The 22,138-nt window shown below is 40.6% G+C and overlaps 1 protein-coding gene across 7 annotated transcripts in view; it reads left to right on the forward strand.

Annotated features, from left to right (window-relative positions):
• PLXNB2 (plexin B2) overlaps positions 1–22,138 on the forward strand; it is a 252,410-nt gene that overhangs the window by 162,183 nt on the left and 68,089 nt on the right. For all 7 annotated transcript variants that reach the window (XM_063396802.1, XM_063396801.1, XM_063396799.1 and 4 more), the window contains 6 exons: positions 9,775–10,885; positions 12,560–12,742; positions 13,914–14,036; positions 17,761–17,861; positions 20,458–20,584; positions 21,988–22,138. In XM_063396802.1, coding sequence (XP_063252872.1) covers positions 9,788–10,885; positions 12,560–12,742; positions 13,914–14,036; positions 17,761–17,861; positions 20,458–20,584; positions 21,988–22,138 — 1,783 coding nt within the window. In that variant the 5' untranslated portion in view covers positions 9,775–9,787. The remainder of the gene's footprint in view (positions 1–9,774; positions 10,886–12,559; positions 12,743–13,913; positions 14,037–17,760; positions 17,862–20,457; positions 20,585–21,987) is intronic.

The raw sequence follows: 22,138 nt of genomic DNA on the forward strand, positions 1-22,138 counted from the left end.
ATTTTCATAGAGCTTTTGTCCCATGTCTCAGTAGTCCTGGATAAATCACTGCCACAGACAGATAAATACATGAAGATTAAGAATGCAGGAATCTGTTAAACCCAAATACAAAAAAAAACCAAAAAAAAAAAAAAAAAAAAAAAAAAAAAAAAAAAAAGAGAAGAATAAGAAGACAGTATGGTGATGAGACAAGCAGACACAATACCAAGTGAGAGGTAGAAGTGTCAGGAAAGGATTTCTTTTGCATGGAGCTTGATTAACTACTCACTATATTTGCATTTCATTAATTTATGGATTAAAATTTATTTACCCCATTGATTTACAGGATCAATTTCATATGGCATTATCATTGCAGTTGATACATGATTCTTCTATTAAGCCCTATAACACCGTAATATAACAAACAGGAAGACAAAAATGTTGGCTCAGCCTCGTGCCAAAATCCTGCACAGCTTTAAATGTCTGTGTGCTGTTCTGTACAGCTGCATCTTAGTGAGGAAATCCTTGGCTCTTTGCAGCTTTCCTCTGGCTGTGCTCAAGTCAGCAAGGGCTACATGCAGGCTCAAGCTGCTGACACAGGGGCTGGTGCTGCTGCAAAAGGCTGCAGCAAAAGGACACCAAGCGTGGTTCAGTGCTTCTGCTTCCAGGAGGACCGAGAGACCATTGCCTCCCTGTGAACTCCCAGTTTGAATTCACACGTGCTGGAAGTGTCCTTTTGACTTGAATATTTCTTTGTGCATGTGATAAATGGTTGATTACAAGGTTAATTACAAGGAAGAACTGGTTCGGGCAAGGGAGGAGCCAGAATACTTTGTGTTTGTTTCCACATGGTCATGCTCAGATTCCCCCACGCTGGAAGAAAATCCGCCTCCTTTCTGGCTTCTTCCAGGGGAAGTCCGAAACCAGTCCTTGAAGATGACCTTACAGCACTGCAAACAAGCAATTCATTGTTGTAGCATGGAGCTGGTGACACAGAATCTCCTTTTACTATCAGTATAAATGCATTTTTTTCCTCGTGCTGTAATACCCTTATTAGTGCAAGGAAAGCCAGCAAATCAATGCTATACTAACTCCCTGGTCTTTCCCTCTCGTGCTCCGGTGTCTCATTTTCTGCATGTTTACCAGCTGAAAGAAAAGAATATTTTTTTCCTGAGTTGCAGAAGGGATAAAATAACCTAGGGCTTACATGGAGCTGGTGAGTGTGCATAAAGATTTCTTGCTGGGCTTCTGTGGCTGCCTTGCATAGTGGTGACTGCAGAAGTCATCCCCCCTTGAAGCTCAGGCAGCTGCAGCAGATGTTTAGACTTGCAGCCAAATTAGATTTGGGCACTTGCAGGATCAAATACAGCGAAAGTGTAAGTGACTTTGGGAGTGTCTGGAGTGAACTGTGGCCCTGTGCTGACTGCACACTGATGCAGGTGGGTGTTAGTCCATAGGGCATCATTGGCATTAATGCTCAATGAGATTGTACATAAAAATAAAATCTTAAATTTTGTTTGTTAGGAGATCTCATGGCTTCAACAAAACCACAAAGCAGGTCAAAGAGGAGATTCTGTGGGTTCAGATTCCTGACAAGTCAGCTGCTGGCTATTAAACGCATCACTCAGCTGCTTTTTTTGCAGATCAACTACATCTTTGTAACACTTGAGAAAGTGAGGCCTCATTCAAATGAGTGGTTCATTGCTACTGAGAGAATGGAGAAAAGATGGAGGGATGAATGCAGAGGCCCAAACTGAATGGGAGGAGTAGTCCAGCAAGGCATAAACATAGATCTGCTTCTGCAGTGTTTCTCTTCTCTGTGTGTGCTCCTCCTGCATTCCTGGGGCTGGAATGTGAATGTGCAGCCCTCTGATTTGGGATGATAATATGAACACTTGGATTTGAAGAGACCTTTCTGGAATAAGCTAACCTTGTTTTAGAGTAGTTTATAATCTGTAATTGCTGGTAGTGGGTGGTGTCAAATGAGGTCTCTTCACAACAGCTGTTTTTATGGATTTTTTTCTTTTAAGCTGCTTGGCACTGTAAAATCTTGAAAGTATTTTCATTTAAAAGGAATTTTATTTTGATTCCTAAGAGCAGCCAAAAAACCTGTCCTTGGACTATGGCAGAATCTATGGTGTAAAAGATTTTCAAAATCAAAACATTGCCAGGTCTGACTGAAATGAACCAGGGAATTCATTAGAGTCTCTGCTTCGAAGAGTGCATATAAATCTACAAAGTGCTACTCTTCTTTTGTTTACCTGCTGATGTTGCAGAAACAGGACATTATTGGAAGTTCTGGAGTGCAATAGCAAAATTTTTAAAGTATGCATTTTCTGAGTCTCATTACCTATTGTTAATGCTCTCTTGAGTGACTCCTAGTTGAAAAATTTGGGCTCACATGGCTCCCTCTTGCTCTGAACTTGGATCTGGATCAGAATATTAAATACTTTAAAGTTCAGGTGTGCATGGATGAAAGGTTTTGATTCAGACTACTAATAGTGTTATTAATTTAGCTTGAAGCTATTAACATAATTATTAATATGAACTCTGAATTTTCTAGCTGTATGCCTCTCAAACTTTAGACATAATCCTGCCAATTTTGCACCAAGTTCATGAGAGTTCTTGTCATAGGTAACTGGGATGCTGATGAATATAGAACCTACTGTAAAAGGCTGTTGTGTTCCTCAGCTGTTAGTTTAATTGCAATGCCTGGAGAAAACTTTTCAAAGGTGGGACAAGAAAACATCTGTGTTTGGCTTGGTGGTATGCAGCAACACTCTTTTACTGTAGCTTCCAGGGATACTAGAGCTGGATGAGGTACCCTGTTTCATCCCCTCCCTACCCCTTTGAAGCCTGTGGGACGTGAGAAAGATTTGGTGATATTTGGGAAATAATTGGTGGTACAGGTTCCCAAATCTCATCTTTTTAACTTGTGTGAAGGGATTGATAGGGATGTAAGCAAAAGTCAAAAAAAGTCCTTAGAATTCCCTTTAGATCATCTTGCTCATACAATGTTTCCTGACCCTTTCAAATACATCCCTTTTCCCTTGAGCTTCCAGCTAACCAGGCTGTGAGATGTCTGGTGTAACCAAATGTCCACTTGGGTTAATGAGCTATCTCAGGCAGTGAGTTTTCTGAATTCTTTTTGATGCTGCTATCTCAGACCTTCTGAAAGATGAGAGTCTCCAAAGTGATGGAAACATCATCTTGCTGCTGCCCCTTTCCCAGGGGAAGCATGTAGTGCATGCTCTCCTCTCCCAGACACTGCTGGCCTCTGCTGATGATGTAGGCACAAGATACAGATTTGCTCCTCTTCAGACCAAAGTACAATCCATTCTTGACAGATTAAGCCATGGTATAGGTCTTATTAATGGGCACTACGGGGTGTTTTTTGTGAGAAGCTTCCCGAAGCTCCCCCCATGTCCCAGAGAGCCAACGCCAGCTGGCTCCAGACAGACCTGCCCTGCTCAGGGCCAAGCGCCTCAGCAACAGTGAGCACCCTGGGATAACAGGTTTAAGGAGGGGAAAAAACTACTCTGCAACAGAAGCCAGGAGAGAGGAGTAAAAAAATGTGAGACAAACAACACTTTCGACACCGAGGTCAGGAAAGGAAGATGGGGAGGGAGGAAGTACTCCAGGCACCGGAGCTGAGATTCCCCTGCAGCCCGTGGTCCAGCCATGGTGAGGCAGCTGTGACCCTGCAGCCCCTGGAGGAGCAGGGGGAAGCAGAGATCCACCTGCAGCCCCTGGAGGAGCAGGGGGAAGCAGAGATCCACCCGCATCCCCTGGAGGAGCAGGGGGAAGCAGAGATCCACCCGCAGCCCCTGGAGGACCCAACACCACAGGAGCTTGGGACCCTGTGGGAAGCTCACACTGGAGCAGGCTCCTGGCAGGACCTGTGGCCTGTGGAGAGAGGAGCCACACTGGGGCAGGTTTGCTGGCAGGATTTCTGACCCTGTGGGGGACCTGCACTGGAGCAGTCTGTTCCTGACTGCAGCCTGTGGAAGAGACCCACCCTGGAAGAGTTAATGGAGAACTTCAGCCCATGGGAAGGACTCATCTTGGAGAAGACCATGAGGGGCTGTCTCACATGGGCCAGAACACATGCTAGAGCAGGGGAAGAGTGTGACAAGGAGGGAGTGGCAGAGACGTGATGAACTGACTGCAGCTCCGATTTCCCACCTCTCTGCACTGCTTGCAGTGAGAAAGTAGAGAACTTGGGAGTAAACTTGAGCCCAGGAAGAAGGGAGGGTGTGAGGAAAGGTTTTTTAAAGTTTGGTTTCAGTTCTCATTATCCTGCTCTGATTTTAATTGGCAACAAATTAAAATAATTTCCCTAAGTTGCAGCTGTTTTACCTGTGACAGTAATTGATGAGTGATATCTCCCTGTCCTTATCTCAACCCCTGATCTTTTCATCATAGTTTTCTCATTCTGTTTAGCTGAGGAATGGAGTGACAGAGTGATTTGGTGGGCACCACAGCTTATTCTTTATATAAGAAACCCTGGTTTTCAGTAACCTGAATTTGTGTTTCCATGTGTCTTCCATTTTTTTTCTCAGGGACTGCAGTAAAACACCAATAGAAAGCACAGACTGAGCCCATAGCATTCATTATTTCCTTGGAAAATCCATAACTTTCAACTAGTCCTTGTAACAAAAGATCCATGTCAATATGACTCTTACACATATTAAAAAAAAAGAAAGCTTATATTATTGAAAATTACTCAAAAAAACCCAAACCACAAAACAAGAAAAGAAAACATTTTTAAATTTGTCTTGTGAAAACAAGCAAAACTTTCGTCTTCCACACCAGAAATAAAAACATTATTGAAGTATTTGACCATGTGTTACCAGTTTACAGGCATTTTGACCTGAAGGAATTTTTTGTTCCAAATGAAGATGGTCTATCTGAGGAAATTGTGTTTTGAGAAGTGAAGGAGAAGGAAAATTACTCCTTTTGAGCAGTACGGGCCATCATCACAACATCTAAGGAAGTGGATATTGGTTTCCCATTCTCCACAGCATGACCTCCCACAGTTTTCTGCCCCACAGGTCACATCTGCTAACAGCAAACTGCCAGAACCACAGTGATGGACACCATCACAGTAATCACTATTCTCACTGGTTCTACCAATTTTGGATGTGTGGCATAATATACCAACAAAATTGCTCCTCTCTGTCCAAAATCATTCTAGTATGTTCTTGGGAAATGGGTTTGAATCCTGCAGTGTTGTTTCAGGTGATTCATTCTCTGAACCAGTGAGCACCATCACTCATTTGTTTTAGGAAGCAGTGGAAAAGTTATAACTGGGGAAGAGTTTACTTTTACCTACAGTTCTTACAGAAGTACAAGCTTTGAAATCCAGACTGAAAATCTACTCATCCCCTGCTTCTCATACATTCTCCAGTTTCTGGTTTGACTTCCTTTGAATCCAAAACTGCAAGTTGAATTCTTTTCAACCTCTGGCACACTTAATAAAAGCTGAAAAGTTACTCAAAATGAGAGAGAAGAGAATTTTCATTTACCTTTCCCCAAATAATTATGTCGTTGGAGTGCATTCTTTGGATTTTTCCTTTTTTATGTCACAATTTTTGAGGTTTTTTTAACCAATATTTTTCCAATTTAAGTGTTTTTTACATCTTTTGGAGTCCCTCTGAATAGGGGAAAGTTTGCTGGGAGAACCATAGTTTTTTACATCTCTTACTGTTAAAGCATATCAGTACCTGCCTTGCTTGGCAGAAGTGCTTGTCTCTAGACCAGAATTTCAAGTAAAAAAAATTTGTCTGAATGAAAAGGCATAGCAGGGTTTAATTAAGTGAATATGTGATTAATGAAGAAATACTCTGCAAAAACATCACAGAACCTGAAATGGTGAGATTATTCCTTTGCTAAAGATTTTCTTGTCCATTGTTTTTGGGGAATAACACTTGTTTTAGTTAACTTATTCAGTTGCAGGCAAAATTTGATATTCTTTCACTTCAGCTGAAGCAAATGTAAGAAATTACAGCATAAAGCTGTTGATATATCTTTAGCATAAAGCTAAAGATATATCAAAGACTAACCTGACGGGGAATGGCTGAAAAGTTGAAGGTTCCTGTGTTCAGGTACAGCAGATGATTTTACACTGAAGGAGGAGAACACCTGCCAAGTCCATGTCAGCATAGTGCTAGTGCTAATTCTTAGAGTTGTTTATAAAAATATGAAGTCAACATGAAGTTTACTTTGTGCTTGTAGATTACAGATGCTCCTATTAGCTGCATGCTTTTTGAAGAATTGAGTGTTATTTAAGGTTATTGGTCTTGCATAAGTAGAAAGATACAGAGTTGTGGGTACTGACTTTAAAATTGGTGTCTGTGGGGCAGAGCTCTGGTATGTTGTATGATGAATTGTATGATTCCAGCACAGTGTCACGTTATGGCAGTTTCCCTGTAAGAAGTGTTCTCCTGGGTGCCCTGTGTTTCCTGCACGTAACTTCTGGAGTTTCATATTTCTTGTAGGAAGCAGTAGGGGGGATAAGAGGCCAGATGGAGACAAGACTTTGAGAGAGGAAAAAAAAAATTATGTAGGCAAAAGCTCTCTTGATCTTCTTCTATCCTGAGTCTGCTAAGGGCTTAAAACTAAGTGCAAACTGAGGGTGGAGGGTGTATGGCAGCTCTCAGGACCAGGGCATGAGTTAGAGTAAGCCACCCAGGCCTGTGTGTAAATACAGTATGTGATTAAGCCATTGGAAATACAAGGATTTCCTGTGCAGAACATCATGGATTCCATGCTCCAGCCTCTGCTTCTTACACCTTTTCTCTTGTGTTTCTGCAGCTTGTTCATTTAAAACGGAAGTTTTTCACAGCAGGAGACTGCTTCTTCATACATTCCCACAGCATCTAATTCAGTACAGCATCTGTGGTAATAGCAGCACTGTCATTCTTAGCACACCAGCTGGTCATAGAAGGATTCTTCCAGCTGCTTCTTCCCAATTAAGTTAAAATCAAGTGAAAGTGGCCTGTGGTTGTAGTTCATCTCATTTCATTCTATTTGCTTTTTGAATTTTCTTAAGCCTGCTCTTTGATAAGTGAATGAGAGTTTCATTCTGAATCTCTTCATAGTGTATTTAATTTTTGTTTATTATTTGCTTTGGAGAGAGGATGGAAAGTGAAACTGATAAGTACAGAGAATGATGAACTGTTACCTTGCATAGAGATCTGAGCTAATCTGATAGGGGTTGGCATGAGACAGGAGAAGCAGGGAGTAAATAACAAAAACAAACAAATAAACAAACAAAGATAAGGCATTATTAATGGAGAGTGCAAGTAGTTCTGAATAATTCCACTCAAAAATTGTATAAGTAAACAAGGCAGGAAATAGTAGGGAGGAAGCATTACCTATTTTTATACAGAGAATTAATTACTCCTCTAAGAGACTGGTTTAGACACGCAAAATGTACTTTTTCTTAAATTCTGGCTCTGGCATGGATCAGCAAGACTCTTCATTCTCCTAGGACAAAGGCAGGAGTATTGCAGATGCAGCCTTTGTGTCCGGGTGCCACCAATGGACAGAATGGGGGTTTTCAGTCCACTGAAATGCAGGAACACAGAAGTGAACTGAGTACAGAAATTAAGGTACAATGAATTATCATAATCTAAAAATAATTACCTTGTGAGAAAAGCAGGAACTAATGAATCTCAATTCTCTGTTTGATCCTTGTGCAATAGACAGTAGAATGATAAAACTGGTATGGAACACTGCAATAGTGTGTCAAGCTGTTTTTTTTATTTCATTGCAGACAACTGTAAGAGATAATATTTGAAACTAGATGACAAGCATTATCACATATCATTTAGCAATGGAGAAATAAGGTGGGATCAAAGCTGGAAAATGGAAGTCCTTGGGAACAGTAAGAAAGAAAAGAATTCAGAACAATTCTGGGTTCCTTAGAGCAGGGCAGCTGTTGTTGTAGAGAGATTCAACACTTCATTACATTGCAAAGCATGTAGTAAAATCTGTGTGTCTGGAGAATAGGTTATAATTCTTAGCCTTTTCTTGGTCAGTGTCATAGGAGCTAAATCTGTCATTAAAATCCAGCTTGTGCTGCTGGTGATGTACTGTCTTGTCTTTGGCATCACTTTATAGCTAGTTGCTCAGTTTGGTACATGATAGGAGCTTCAGTGGGCATAACATTGAAGTTAGAGTTTTATTTATCCTGAGTTACGTTTAGTAGGTTTTTGGGGATTTAGAGGTTCAGTTCACTGTGATTTTAGGCCAGTTGTTCTCACCATTGCACATGTATTTTCTCAATAGAGCAAAACGCACTCAAGTATTGGAGGACAGGCGTTGTCTTTAGGCACTGCTGGCAATGCTGAGGTGGTTTGGGAAGCTCACAGATGGCTTATGCTCACAGCAAAAGTCCTTCCTTCCCTGTTCAAACTTTTATGTCCTGGTTGTTAACATTTAGTCTTAGTTATCCAGTATAAATGATGATTCAGCCATTCTCTTTCACATCCCACCAGAGTCTCTTGCTCTTTCCAAAACAGAAGTAATAGGTGAAAAAGGAGCATGGTTCCTTTACTGTTATTTTTTAAGTTCTACTTTTTCTGTTTCTAGTTTTGGCATTTCATGTTTTTTTCCTCTTCCTATGAGTGTGTTGCCTGTTAGATTTCTTTGTTAAATGTTTCTCTTGTCTTTTATGTGTTTTCAATTGTTTCCTTTCTATTTAGACTCCAGATATTTTCAGATTTAACTTGAGATTCCCTGTAAATTTACGGGTTCTTTCCTCGTCAGATTAAAGAATCCCATGACTGACTTTGAAAATGAAAATATAGTGGATTATATTTGATCTTCCTCCAAACAATATTCATCTTTTCCTCCTAACATCAATGTGTCCAAGCATGCCACCTTTTGTTTTCTTTGAGACACTTTGAGAAAACATTAACAAAATGTTTAGACCTTAGGAAGCCAGCTGAGACTCGTCATTTAACTCTTCAGATTAAAATTAGACCCCTGCTTACAAGTTTCAGAAGGTCTTTCTCTAATTCCAGACAGCCAGGCAATCTGCTTGGGAACTAACAATTCTGAAAAGGATTAAAAAAAAAAAAAAAAAAAAGGTAACAGAATCATAATTCCCAAAAAATTTTAAGTGATGTTTTTAAGACAGATTTGAAACACTTAAGAGGAAGTGCTCTAGTGAATGGAAGTGTTGGACCTTAATGTATACCAACAGTCAAAGGCAATGTTGCATATTAGGGGTCTACCATCTTCTGGCTTCACACTGATGAAGAATTAGTGTGACACTTTCTCAAAAAGCATCATCAGCCAGATCCAGGCTTGCTTGTATGGAGTGGAAGGTTTTTTCCCTTCTGGGGAAAGCCAACAATACCAAATGTTTCCAACACTTTTATGTAAATTCCTCCCCACCTCTTAAGGAGGAGCTGCCTGAAACTAGGATTCTCCAAATTATTTTTAAAATTTCAGCAGTAAATAATTGACACAGTTTGACAAGTCTGGACAAGCACTGCCACATTTTGTCCATGTTATTTTAACTTATTCTCATTGTACTTTAGCACATGAGTAATTATCTAATTGATTATATGATCATCATTTAGACATATGACCTTGTTAAATCCTTCCCCAACAGATTAAATTGCTAGGCAATTAACAGGATTTGAGGCTTTCCATAATCTTCATGCTCTCTACACCTGCACAAGGATAAGTGTATTTAAGTCATGAAAAGCTTCACATTTCTCAGTTTTGTGTAAGTTGTATTCTATATGTTTCATGTTGTTATTTTTTTTCCCTTTTTAGGTACCACATAGAAATGGCTTTATGGATCTGGACACTGACCATTCTGAGCTGTTTTTGCATCACCTTATCCAGAAATGAGGAACTGAAATTTTTTCAGAGTGCTACAGAGCTAAATCATCTAACAGTGGATAATGACACTGGGATAATCTATTTGGGAGTGGTAAATGCTCTGTATCAGCTTACAGAAAACCTGGAAGTAATAAGAACTGTAGAAACAGGTCCAAGAAAGGACAACAAAAAATGCACACCTCCCATTGATGAAAATCAATGTAAAGAGGCTGTACTGACTGATAATTATAACAAATTACTGTTGCTGAACAAGGCAGATAATACAACTGTGGTATGTGGAAGCCTTTTTAAGGGAATCTGTGCCATCAGAGATCTACAAAACATCAGTGACGAGAAGTATTATGTAGACAGTAGTGGAGAAAAGTCCTTTGTGGCAAGCAACGATGAGAATGTATCAACTGTGGGACTGATCACTTCCTTGAATAATGATCAAGTGCTGTTTGTTGGGAAGGGGAATGGACCAAATGACAATGGGATCATAATCAGCACTCGGCAGCTTTACGCCAGGGATGGGAAAGACATTTTTGAAATGTATACAGACTCAGCAGCTGTTAAGTCAGCTTATCATTCATCAAGCACACAACAGTTTGTGGCAGTTTTTGAGGATAAAATATATGTTTATTTTATTTTTAATCAACAAGAGAAACAACCTGTCAACAACCGCACACTGATTGCACGTCTGTGCAAAGATGATGCCCACTATTATTCCTACTTTGAAATGGACTTGGGCTGCAAAGATGATGATGGTGCCTATGACCACTGTCATTCTGCTTACGTCACTACTCCTGGAAAAGAACTGGCTGAGAGCATGGCTCAGCAGGGACAACCTGCAGATACTCCTTCAGATGACAAAATTCTTCTTGCACTCTTCAGCAAAGTGAACAAAGATGACGGCTCTCTAAGATCTGCAATGTGTGTGTTTTCCTTGCGGCAGATCAATGAAAAGATGGAAAAGAACCGGAATGATTGCTACACTAAAAAGAATACCAGCTCATTTTACAAACTTTTTTCAGCAGAAAACCCGTGTGCATTACATGGACTGGTAATAAGAATAATATAAATATTAGTGTTAGAATCTGTGCTAGAGTTTGGGGAAAATACACAACTACATGTTTTAGGGTGGCTTTGAGCTAAACTATATTAAGATGACTGAAAACTCAATAGATGGATTCACTATAGAAATGGAATGTGGCTGGGGGGTTTGTGAACCACATCAAGTAAGAAATGACAAAATTTTTAATGTCTTAAAAAGGATTTGATGTTTTCTCAAATATTAGTGTTGCTTTCCTAAATGCATTTCTTTTAAACGGTTCCTTCTGGTATGGGAGTTGCTGAGTCAAATGCAGAGATCTTTTCCGTGCTCAGCTTTCAAGTGATCACTGTAGACAATTATAGTTTCAGTCAATGTGTTTATAATGCTCTGAAATGGTATTAAGAATCTTTTAGATGGTGTCTGTAATTCAACATTTTTTTTCACTTGTATTTGTATTGTCAGGCAACTGAAATACTCAGATTTCTTGTATTCAGGTGGTGTTCATATTTTGATGTGGCTCAAAATACTTGTGTAGCATGATAGCCATCTTTTTATGGCCTGTCATTACCTTGACTCTAAGTTTTTTGAAGGGTATTGTTACAACCGTTCAGTTACTGTTCTTCAATCTATGACTGTCTTTAAGGGGCAATTTGCAGCATCTCTTTTGGCTTTATGATTGTTTTGCCCATATCACTCTATTTGCAAGGCCCACTTGTGCATGCCACTCATTCATCACTGCAACCAACCCTAAACTGGGTTGAGAAATCATCTTAAAAATAACTCAGCCAGCTTTTAGGAGGATGTCTTAATTTCCCAGCCCAAGCAAGGTACACCCTTGCATAAACAGCTGTTTGAGCACAACTTGAGAAGTGGTGTGCTATAGTCCAGGGAGAGGAGTGAACAGCTGAAGAGATGGGGCATGGGAATATCTTTTTGTTGGTATTGATCCATAATCCTTCATCTTGTGAGACTGAAGCCATCTCCCACACAGTAAGTCACTAGTGCTGATGAGTCAAAATTACACATTTTTCTTCGAACCGCCAGTGTTACTTGCTGCACTACCCTGCATATGGGGTGAGCATCAACACAGAAATCCTGAATGTGACAAGTGGCCGTGGTTCCTGACAAAAAGAAGGTGTGGATTTCAGATCAGAAAGATGGTTTTGTTACCAAATATAGCAGGAAAGGCAAGGTGTGAATGAACTTCCTTCTGGTAGCTCTTGCTGCAGCTCAGGATTAAAGAGCAGTGAAGAGGGAATGTGTTGAAGTTCATGAGACAGTTGCCAGGGAGTTGCTTTTTTATGGATTGCAGCAAAGTAAGAAACAAAACAGCAATTAAAAAAGCAGTCTTCGAAGCAAAGTTGGTTAAACCAGTCTCTGTGACATGTTCATTTTAATTAAACCAACTGGTTAATTTTTAAACTGCTGCTATAATGAAACAGAAACAAAAAAATCTTCTCTCCCTGTGTCTCCTGGAAAGTGAAAGCATGGAAGCAGTTCTCAATTAGCAGGCTGCTGTCTGATTACTGCCTGTTGGCTGAGGGCAAATACCCATTTCTCTCTTCCTTCTCTTCAGGGTCTGAGGGGTATTATATTGTCTAGTAATAGGGCTGCACTTCATTCTTAGCTAGGAATTAGTGATCTGAATGTTTAACACCACTCTGTATTGCTGTTCCTTATTAGAATGCAAGCAAAAATTTCCCCTGTGGCTCGGAGCACTTGCCGTACCTTTTGGGAAGCAGGAACGGTGTGGTGGAGAAGCCGGTACTGCAAAAAGAAGGGATGAACCTCACGGCCGTCACCGTGGCTGTGGAGAACGGGCACACCGTGGCCTTCCTGGGAACCTCGGATGGGAAAATTCTTAAGGTAACAAGCTGGATTTAAAGAGTGGAAGCTATTTAAAAGGCTGTGAACTAAAAGTCAAAATGGGATTCATAAGATTTCACATTAGGAGCAAATTCTCTTGGAGTTTAGTATTTTTCATCTCAAAGAAGAGACACATTTCTGAGGTACCTCAGCTCTCTGAAACACAGATTGAATTAGCATTGCCTGAACAATACTTTTCCCTGAAGATTACATACCTATTGAGAGCTTTATATAAGCAGCCTTGGGTAACCTAACAACAGCTTTTAACCTTATCTCTATTCAAGCTCATAGTGGTTTAAGAGCAACTTTCCATTTTGTAGTCATTCTGGCCATTCAGTGAATAGAAGTGGCAATACAAAGCCCAAGCTGAAGCTCTGATAAATTCTGTGGTGCTCAAGGCTTGACCTGTTTGTGGTGTTAAAATATCAAGGCTGCAATACTGCTGGAAGGAGAGTGATAGCCATATCCAACCTTAAACCTAGCACTGCCAAGTCCCCCCAAACCACATAGTAAGTCATGTTGATGTGGTGCTTAGAGACATGATTTAGTGGTGAATATGGTGATGCTAGTTTAATGGTTGGACTCTGTAATCTTGGAGGTATTTTCCACCCTTAGTGATTCTGTGAGTCTATGTCCCTAAGTGGCACATCTATCTGTCTTTTAAATATCTCCAGGGATGGTGACTTAACCAGCTGAGCAGCCTGTTCCAATGCTTGACAAACCTTCCTGTGAAGAAATATTTCCCAATATCTAATCTGAACCTCCCCTTGCACAAATTGAGGCCTTTTCCTCTCTCCCTCTTGCTTGCTAATTGTGAGAAGGGGCCAATCCCCACCTCACTACAACTCCTTTTTGGTAGCTGTAGAGAGTTCTAAGAGCTCCCCTGAGCCTCTGTTTCTCCAGACTGAACACCCTCAGCCGATCCTCATCAGACATACTCCAGACCCTTCACCAGCCCCATTCCCCTTCTCTGGATACTCTCCAGCACCAAAATGTCTTTCTTGAAGAGTCACCTTAGTCCTTCTTTTGTTCTTAATATATTTTTAGAAATATTTTTATTATCTTTTACAGCAGTAGCCAGATATAATGATAATTATCATTCTGCTTATGTCACTACCCCTGTGGGGGAAAAGGCAACATTAACCACCTTGTTTTTTCTTCCACAAAATAGGTGTTCCTGTCATCCACTGCAACTGAGTACAGCTCTCTTACTATTGAACTAAACAAACCAGTAAAGAAGGACCTGGTCCTTGATCAAACCCAAGAAAATCTGTACGTGATGACCACAGACAAGGTAATGTGTCCTGCTTGCATTAAGGACCTGGCCCCCTTTCACTTCTTCTGCAGCTTAACCTGAGCTTTATACATTTTCCAGTTGTTCCTGTAAATTGCCCTATTTGGTGGGACTCCCCCTACTCTGTGTGTATGAAGACCTTTCTCACTTCTAAGCTGATGGACTTGTTGTGACTTGGAGAACTGTAATATCCGTGATGCTTAGCAACTGGGATTGGGAGGTTGCTAAATGAGTTCCCCTCTGGAGCTGCCATGCAGGCTCTGTGCGAGGGATGAAGTGGAGGTGGCTGGCACCAGCAGGCCTCAGGGTCAGGCAGCCCCAGTGCTCAGTGGGGGATGTGTGGGGTGCCAGTGGGTGCTGCAGCTGCCATCAGATCTTGTTAAGGGCACTTCAGGACTCGGGATGTGGTGGCTGATGTGCTGGCACTGACACATCTGTAAAGCCACACCACATTGTGTCAAAAACTAAGAAGCAATGGGTAGAATTATATATTTGGGAAACAATTTCATTCAAGTTTCTGCTAGAACTGTGTACAGTAGGAAAAGTCCAACTTCACCAGGAAAGGCACAGGCAATCTCCTCTAGACCCCTTCTTTTTGCTGTAAGGTGAAGGCATAATGGGGATCTGTAAAAATAGGGAGGGGAAAAAAGCAAGTAGGAGATGAGAGGGATGCCAGATTTCTCCTCCACCCATGAGGGTAACCCTCTTCTGACATTTTGCTTTGTGGAGGCTGGAGCTGCCAGCCACAAACACTTTGTTCAGCAGCTCTCCAGGACAAGGTGGGTGACAGGCTGTGACCATCTGCAGCCCTGCCAGTGGCATGGAATGCAGCATGGGAAATGCTCCACACCACTAACACAGGGAGAATAAGGGGGCTGTGAGAGGAGAGTATTTGGAAAGACAATGCAAGAAGAATGTTTTCTGACTGTTTTATAAAAGGATTAATATAAATTCCTACTGCAGGAATGTTATAGCCTAGCTGGAGGTTTTTAGGCTTGGAAAAAATGCCGGAAAAACAACTGATAAAGCATTTAATAATGTGACCGTGTGAGAGACTGGTTACTTTTTCTTGGTTTGGTTTTTTGGGGTTTTTTTTGGGTTTTTTGAGTTGTTTATAATTCTCATTTGTCTTCTGTTCAGATTTGGAACACAACTCCAAGCTTCAACATTGTCCACAAAACTATGGGTGGCCTGGCCTCCATTTGACAAGTTGGCACATTGTGTAAAAGCCCTGAGGTCTGCAGCAGGCTACTGCGTGTGCTGCTGAGCAGTGGAAGGGAGAGCAGCTAAGCAGTGGAAGGGATAGCAGCTTGAATTGGTAGAATTTAGAAAAGCAGACAACCTTTTTTTGAGAGAAAAACAGCAAAAATAGAATCATTCAATCACTACAAAACATTTAAATTTAGAATGCAGCAATTTTTTTTGCGAAAGAAAGGATCTTACTTAAATCTTTTTCAAGTAGCTCTCATAGACACTGCAGTTTCTGAATAATGTGAATAATAGTTTTCTTTTACAAAACCTGTTTAGCTTAAATATGAATAGCTAAAGTTGGGAGCTCTGTAATGGCATTGCATTACTGTCATCTCCAGGAGTTAATTACAGTGAGCAGTCCCACCCACTTTTAGAAGCAGATAGACAGGAGGAGAATGGAGGCCTTTAGAGCTGGGAGAAACAAAGTGACATAAGCGAGGGGGGAAGAATAAATGATGAAACATGTACTTCTGGGTTAGGCAGGCTATGGATTGTGGGAATAGAGATATCAGTACCCTGATTTGTGAGTTTTAATGGCTAAAAGTAAACAACAAAAAGCAACTGGCTGCATTGACAGGCACGCATGCTGCTGAACTACCTGGCAGATGCAGACTGCCCCAGCATTTAGAAATTAATTGCTTGGGCTCTGTGAGCACTTGAGCAAAGTGGAAGTGGTGGTGTGGTGGGTAATAGCTTCTTTAAAAAGAAATCAAATTAAAAAAATAGGGAAAAACAATACAGAGGTTAAGATCCATAGTCAGAATCAAGCTCTTCCTTTCCTGTTTCACCTTTCTCCCCTCTTTTCTCCCAGCTTCTGCTGTGGTGCCAAAAGCAGTGAGGGTTTTGAGCAAATGTTTTCATCAGTCGACCCCCTCTGCTCCTCAGTCTTGAACAGAGAACATGAGAAACCCCTTGCACCTTCTTGTGGGACTTGGAAAGGAGCTTAGCACCCCCGTGCTGCTCATGCTGGTTCATTACAAGTGTACATCACTGGGAGCATCCCGAATTCCTCAAGGCACTTAATGTACTTGGAGGAAAGCAGAAGTCTGTGCAGTCACCATGATCAAGCCTGTTTGCTTGTTTCAGTTTTTAGCACTTTTTGATTTAGAGTGCCAACTCAAAAAGTTCTAAAATTAATTTATTTGCATTTTGAAATTGGCTGTTAAAGGAGCTGGTTTTTGGGTTTGGTTTTGGTTTGGAGGTTTTTTGTTTGTCATTAAGGTCATACAAAACTTGCAGAGACGGCGATCTCTAGGGCTTGTTCATGGCTGCCAGAATTGTGAAACAAATATTTTGTCACTAAAAAAAAATCATTCACTCGGTATTGAATTACTTATGCGTACCAGTTAGTGAAAGAGTGCCAGTAACACAGCTCCAGTTAGCTAAAAAGAAGAGAATGCTGAAAAGATAAACCCCTGTATTAATAAATGCAAGAAAATTGAATAATATTGGCATTTTCCTTAACTGAGTCATTTTCTATAACTCTCCAAATATGATGAAAAGGCCAAATTCAGACTGTCAAAGTAACTTCATAATTGCCAGTGAGATGAGACTGGCATTATATTAAAATGAGAGTATAAGGAAGCTTACATCTCAGAGTCTTGGTTTCTACAATTTTGTGGTCTTTAAAAGTAAAATGTAGTCATAAACTGGAAGATGTATGTCCTGTTTTCCTCCTGCATCATTGCAGCATAGCTAAAAGGAATGGCTCTTTTTTCTGTGCGCCAAAGAAAATGTTGTTTATTCTCCACACCAAAGGAAATCAAAACCAGAAGCTGTATACTTACTGGGGGAATGAGACATGAGAACTGATGATGTTCTTTTCCCTGCTGCTTCCTGTGATAATTATTTCCATTTTATTTAGTGAATGTATTCCATGGTGGAAGGTTGTGCATGGAGAAGTGCACTAATCCAAAGAACCCTGGCTCTCTCACACTTACAGACTTTCTGAACTGCCTTCTGGCTGGAAGTGCATTTCCAAACAATTTCACTTCCATGGTAGTGACAGGGAGGGGAGAATATTTTGTTTAGAAAATGATCTAGCCAGTATCAAGTTAGCCTTTTGAAAGTATCCATCCTGCAGTAGCTGCTTCTTGAATTCAGAGCATCGTGGATGCAGTTTCTGTCCTGAGGTGCAGATTTCCACAAGTAATATAACTGGAGGAACTGAAAAGTTCAAGTTTTGTAAGACTTGCTCATAGTTCTTGATTATAACAATGTCCTACATTATTTTGAAGACAGATTAGATAATATCGGAGTGGGAAAAAAAGAAGAAAAAAGTGTGTGAATTTAGGTTTTGTTAAGGGGGAAAAGAGCAGACTAGTTTTATATGTATTTTGTTAAAATCAGGCTGAGCTCTGAGTATAATAATACAGCTGCCACAGGCAATGACACTGTACAGCTAAGCCCACAAATGTTTCCATCTCCTATCCCATCTCCAGTTGTTAGGTTTGCCCTGTTTTTGGTTTTCCAGGTGTACCGGTTACCTGTGCAGGACTGCCACAAATACTCGGACTGCGAGAAGTGTGCGCAAGCCAGGGACCCGTACTGCGGCTGGTGCGTGCGGGAGGGCAGGTGAGTGCTGCTGTTGCTGCCTGAGCTCAGGCTGGCACTAGAATGTTCTCCAGGGCACGTGGAGAACCTTTGGGCTGCCCTGGGGTTCTGAGACCTGGCTGGGGACCCCGGGAAGGCACTGCCTTTGACCTTAGTCCATGGGGAAAAACTTCCAACACTCAGAGATGAACTACAAACAACAAAGTTTTGAAATAAATAGTAGTTTAGTTTGTCACAGGGTGAAAGTGTGTAGTTTTGGGTTTTTAGAATGGAAGTTGATGAGAGCAAGATAGAGAATTTTGGGTGGTGTCTCATGTTCTTCTTCTTCGACTCCATCTTCTGCTGTGAGGGTGGCACAGAGACATTGGTAGAATGGGTTGGAGACAGAAATTGTGTGTCTAGAATAGGTAGTGATTATTAGCACAAGATTGTAATTTAGTACATCTTACGAGTAAACTGGACTAGAGACCTTTAAAAGACCTTGAGTTTTCTGTCTGGAGGGGCTTGCCAGCGGTGTTTTTTCAGCGCGTTAAGCTTGCGGCAAGCGGCGCGCAGACTTTGAGATAAGAAACTGAATTAACACCTCTAAAAACTGAAGCTGCAAGTTCCAGTCATCCTTTCAAATCCTGGTACAGGACTTTCAGAGGAAAACACTCCTAATCAGGGGATCTTGGAAGGAAAAATCCAAGTTTTGATGTGTGTCCTGCGTGACTGCTTGGCATGGTGATCCCAGCTCGTTGTACTCAGCCTTATGCTCCTGACAGGCATTTAATTTTATCATGCAGACATTGATATCAATATTCTGCGCACACAAAAAGGTCCCCGTTGACTTCTCCAGATTTGATTAGTTTGGGAAAATATATGTTTTTCTGCTGGTACTGAGAATTATTATACACCTTCTAACTGTATGTTTTATCACTCTTTCAACTGTACAGTCATGTGTTCTTCCAGAAAATAAAAAAAATGCTCCCTATTTCACATTCAGAAACTATAGCATATATTTTAAGTACATCAGGAAAGTGTAAAAAAGAACATAAAAGAAAAAACTGTTCCATGTCTAAAACAGAGTGTATAGCTCTAATGCTGGTTTTACACAAACATCATCTATCAAGACATGTAGCTACAGGGAACCCTCACCTACCTGTAGGAGAGCAGAAAGTGGCATTTTGCTGACTATCTGCAGAGGTTCACTGAATGAATATTCAAGCACATGTAAACTAGGACAGCACTGAACAGCCCTGGAATGTCTCTTCTTTACACTCTGCATTGATTGGAGTGCCGAGAGGGAAGAGCAGTCTTGCAGTTCTCTTTTTGACTGCTAAATTAATTAACCCCTTGGCATGAGTGGTTGGGAATTCGTGATTCTAACTTCTTGCTGTTGGAACAAAGGGCCTGTTTAATTATAATATGCAGATGAATTTCAGGCTTCTGGTTTCCTGCCTGAAAATGTGAACTATTGCATTAGGTTACCTATCAGCCTGATGTAGCATAATATGGAGCACTGCAGAGAAATTTACGTGGTGTGTGCAGGTTTATGTAATATACTGTAACTCTTTCAGCCTGGGGTTTCTGTTGCTGTGGATGAAACCTGAGAATTTGGAATGTAACCTCAAACTCCTCCTGGGCTGCTGGAGTTGAAGGCTTTGGCATATATCATAAAAAAGGCAATTTTCCTTAGATTTCCCTTCAGGTTTCTGATATGACCACTGACCTCAATATCTCAAAATATTAATGGTTTCTGAGAACAGGCAAACATGAATTTTCACATTTGCTAGTACTTATTTCCAAAGGGAAGGAAAAAAAGTGCTTCATTCCTAAGTTTCAGTTCTGTCTCATGATCACACACAGCACTTAGTAGTGTGTTTAGGGATATGTTATGTGAAATGTTGACTCAGTATGTAAATGATTTGTTTAAAAGAGATTTGACAGAGCTGTGCAACAGCTGCACTGTGTTAAAGCCCCTGATGAGTTAATAGTCAACTTTCTGCTGTAGCAGAAACTGCACAACTGCTCTTGTCTTCCCTTAATTGTAACCCTGCCTTGGCAGGGAGAGGTCCTAAATAGTGGCAGGAGTTAATGAAAACATTCTCTACAAACTTACATTTCTAGTGCTGGGGTTACACAGAAGTTCTCCACAAGCTTGCATGCCCCCAGCAATGCTTCTCTGTTGCATCTGGCTCTCTTGGGTGGTGTGTCTTATCACTGGCAACACAGAGGTGTCTGCCATTTGACCTGCAAAAAAATAGCAGTCTGTGCCCTCTCATTCAGGAATTTGTTATATATTACTATGAAGATTGTCAGCTTGATTTCAGATGGCTCCACTGCCCCATGGTTCCTGTGCTGTCACTGCCTCTGTATAGATTTGGGTTGTCTAATTCCAGATGCTGTCCAAAATAGTATAGACACTTGCTTTTGACATGTCAAACCATCAGTTGTAATTACACCACTTATTCTGTTAAAAATGCTCTAATAGCAACCCCACTAGTCAATATTAAAACAAATTTGTAGTCATCTTGTGTTGTAATTTCGGTCTCTAATCATAAAATTGTTGCATAGTTCAGAGAATGCAGAGTCCAGCTATAATATTGCTTTGGGTTTTGTTCCTTTTTTTTCCCAGGTGCACAAAGAAGTCTGACTGTGGAACAGCTGATAAGGAGAACCACTGGCTGTGGAGTCCCAGTGGCACATGTGTGACTATCATTAGTGCAGACCCTCTAAATATGAGTCGCAGAGCTCCTGCTAAGGTATAACAGGAAAATGCTTTTGCACATTGGTGTGACTACCAGAAAGATGAATATCTGCATTTCTTTATGCACAGTGGAGACTAGGATTAGGAGACTGTTTTGCTATCTCAGTCTCTGTCATTTCTCACAGTGCCTGCTCTTCTGGCAGGTTGAGCACATTTTTGACCTCTGTAAACCAAAGTGATGCACTAGTATGGATGATAAAGCACTTACACTTACCTGAATATTCTGAAGGTGTTGCACAGTGTTGTATAACCCATGAAAAGTAATTGGTAGGGGAGATTTCATGCTGCCCTTTCAGCTTACTTGAGCATGAACTTAAGCAAGCAGTGGAGCCATAAGCTGTTGCTTTAAAATCAGCAGTGGATTTGCCTACGCAGCGAAGTCTGTCTGGGTACATGGAGAAGGCAAATTCAGCATGCAAAATAACTCTGTGGCAACAAAACTGCAAAACTGAGTTTTTGGAGTGTGATCAGGGTGTCATAACTTGCTCTAATTCCAAATGGAGCATGCCAATGCAGACTAAGTGCTTCCTGGGGTGTTCAGCAAGTAAAATCAATAAAATTAATTCCTCTTAATCAGAAATAAAGAAACTTTCTTTCAACTTCAATTCTATTTCTAAATTATGTAAACAACATTGTGTTAAGGCCAGTTTTATGTTAAATAAAAATGTTACTAGGGTATAACTGGTTTCAGTGAGAAGGGGATAATTGTCTTTTCTACTGGCAATTCAAAATGGAAAAAGTTAAGCTGTCTAATTAACACACTTGAAACATTAAGTCAAGAACAACATCCCAAATTTCAGCTGGATTGTTTTTTCCCTTGTCAAGGTTTCCCATCTTATTTTGCTTTTAGTTTCCCAAGTGCTTTCTTTTTCTGAGAAAGCTAAGATCTCACCACCACTCAGAAATCCTTTTTCAGTATTGGATTTTTTGCATGGAGTTTTGAGGAAGCCACTTTTCTGTTCACCCTTTTCAAACTCTCACCATTTCCAGCTCTGTTTTCATCACTCACTAAGAATACCTACGGTTAATGTAATATTAATTAATTTTGTCAGGGTTTAAATATTAACCACTCTGTTTACTGTTGCTGAACTGGATGCTGAGGAGAAGGATAAAGGTTTTGGGTGTGTCTGTGCAGACAATTTTGTTCTGATTTATTGCATTGACAGCACAAAAAGGGTTTTGTATCAGTCTAATTCAACAAAGACCCAGTGTGGAAAAATTGGTAGAGGTTTAAGGAGAAAGGATTACCAGATGGGAAGAAGTAAAAATTGAAAAGGAGAGCCATGTTCTGTGATGTTAGCTAAAATATGAATCTTTTGAAATTGATATTTTCCAGGTCTTAGTGGGTCTGAGCTCATTTCTTCCAAATATTTTACCCTTTTAAAAATTTTTTTCCAGGTGGAACTGACCGTAAGTCCACTGCCAACTTTGACTGAGAGTGACAAGGTTTCCTGTACCTTTGGAGAAACAGTGCATTCTGCTCAGTTGAAAGATGGGGTTATTATCTGTGATCCCCCTGACATAATTCCTCCAACACCAAAACATCAAG

This window comes from Prinia subflava, chromosome 4, assembly GCF_021018805.1.
Source record: "Prinia subflava isolate CZ2003 ecotype Zambia chromosome 4, Cam_Psub_1.2, whole genome shotgun sequence".
Classification (NCBI taxonomy): domain Eukaryota; kingdom Metazoa; phylum Chordata; class Aves; order Passeriformes; family Cisticolidae; genus Prinia; species Prinia subflava.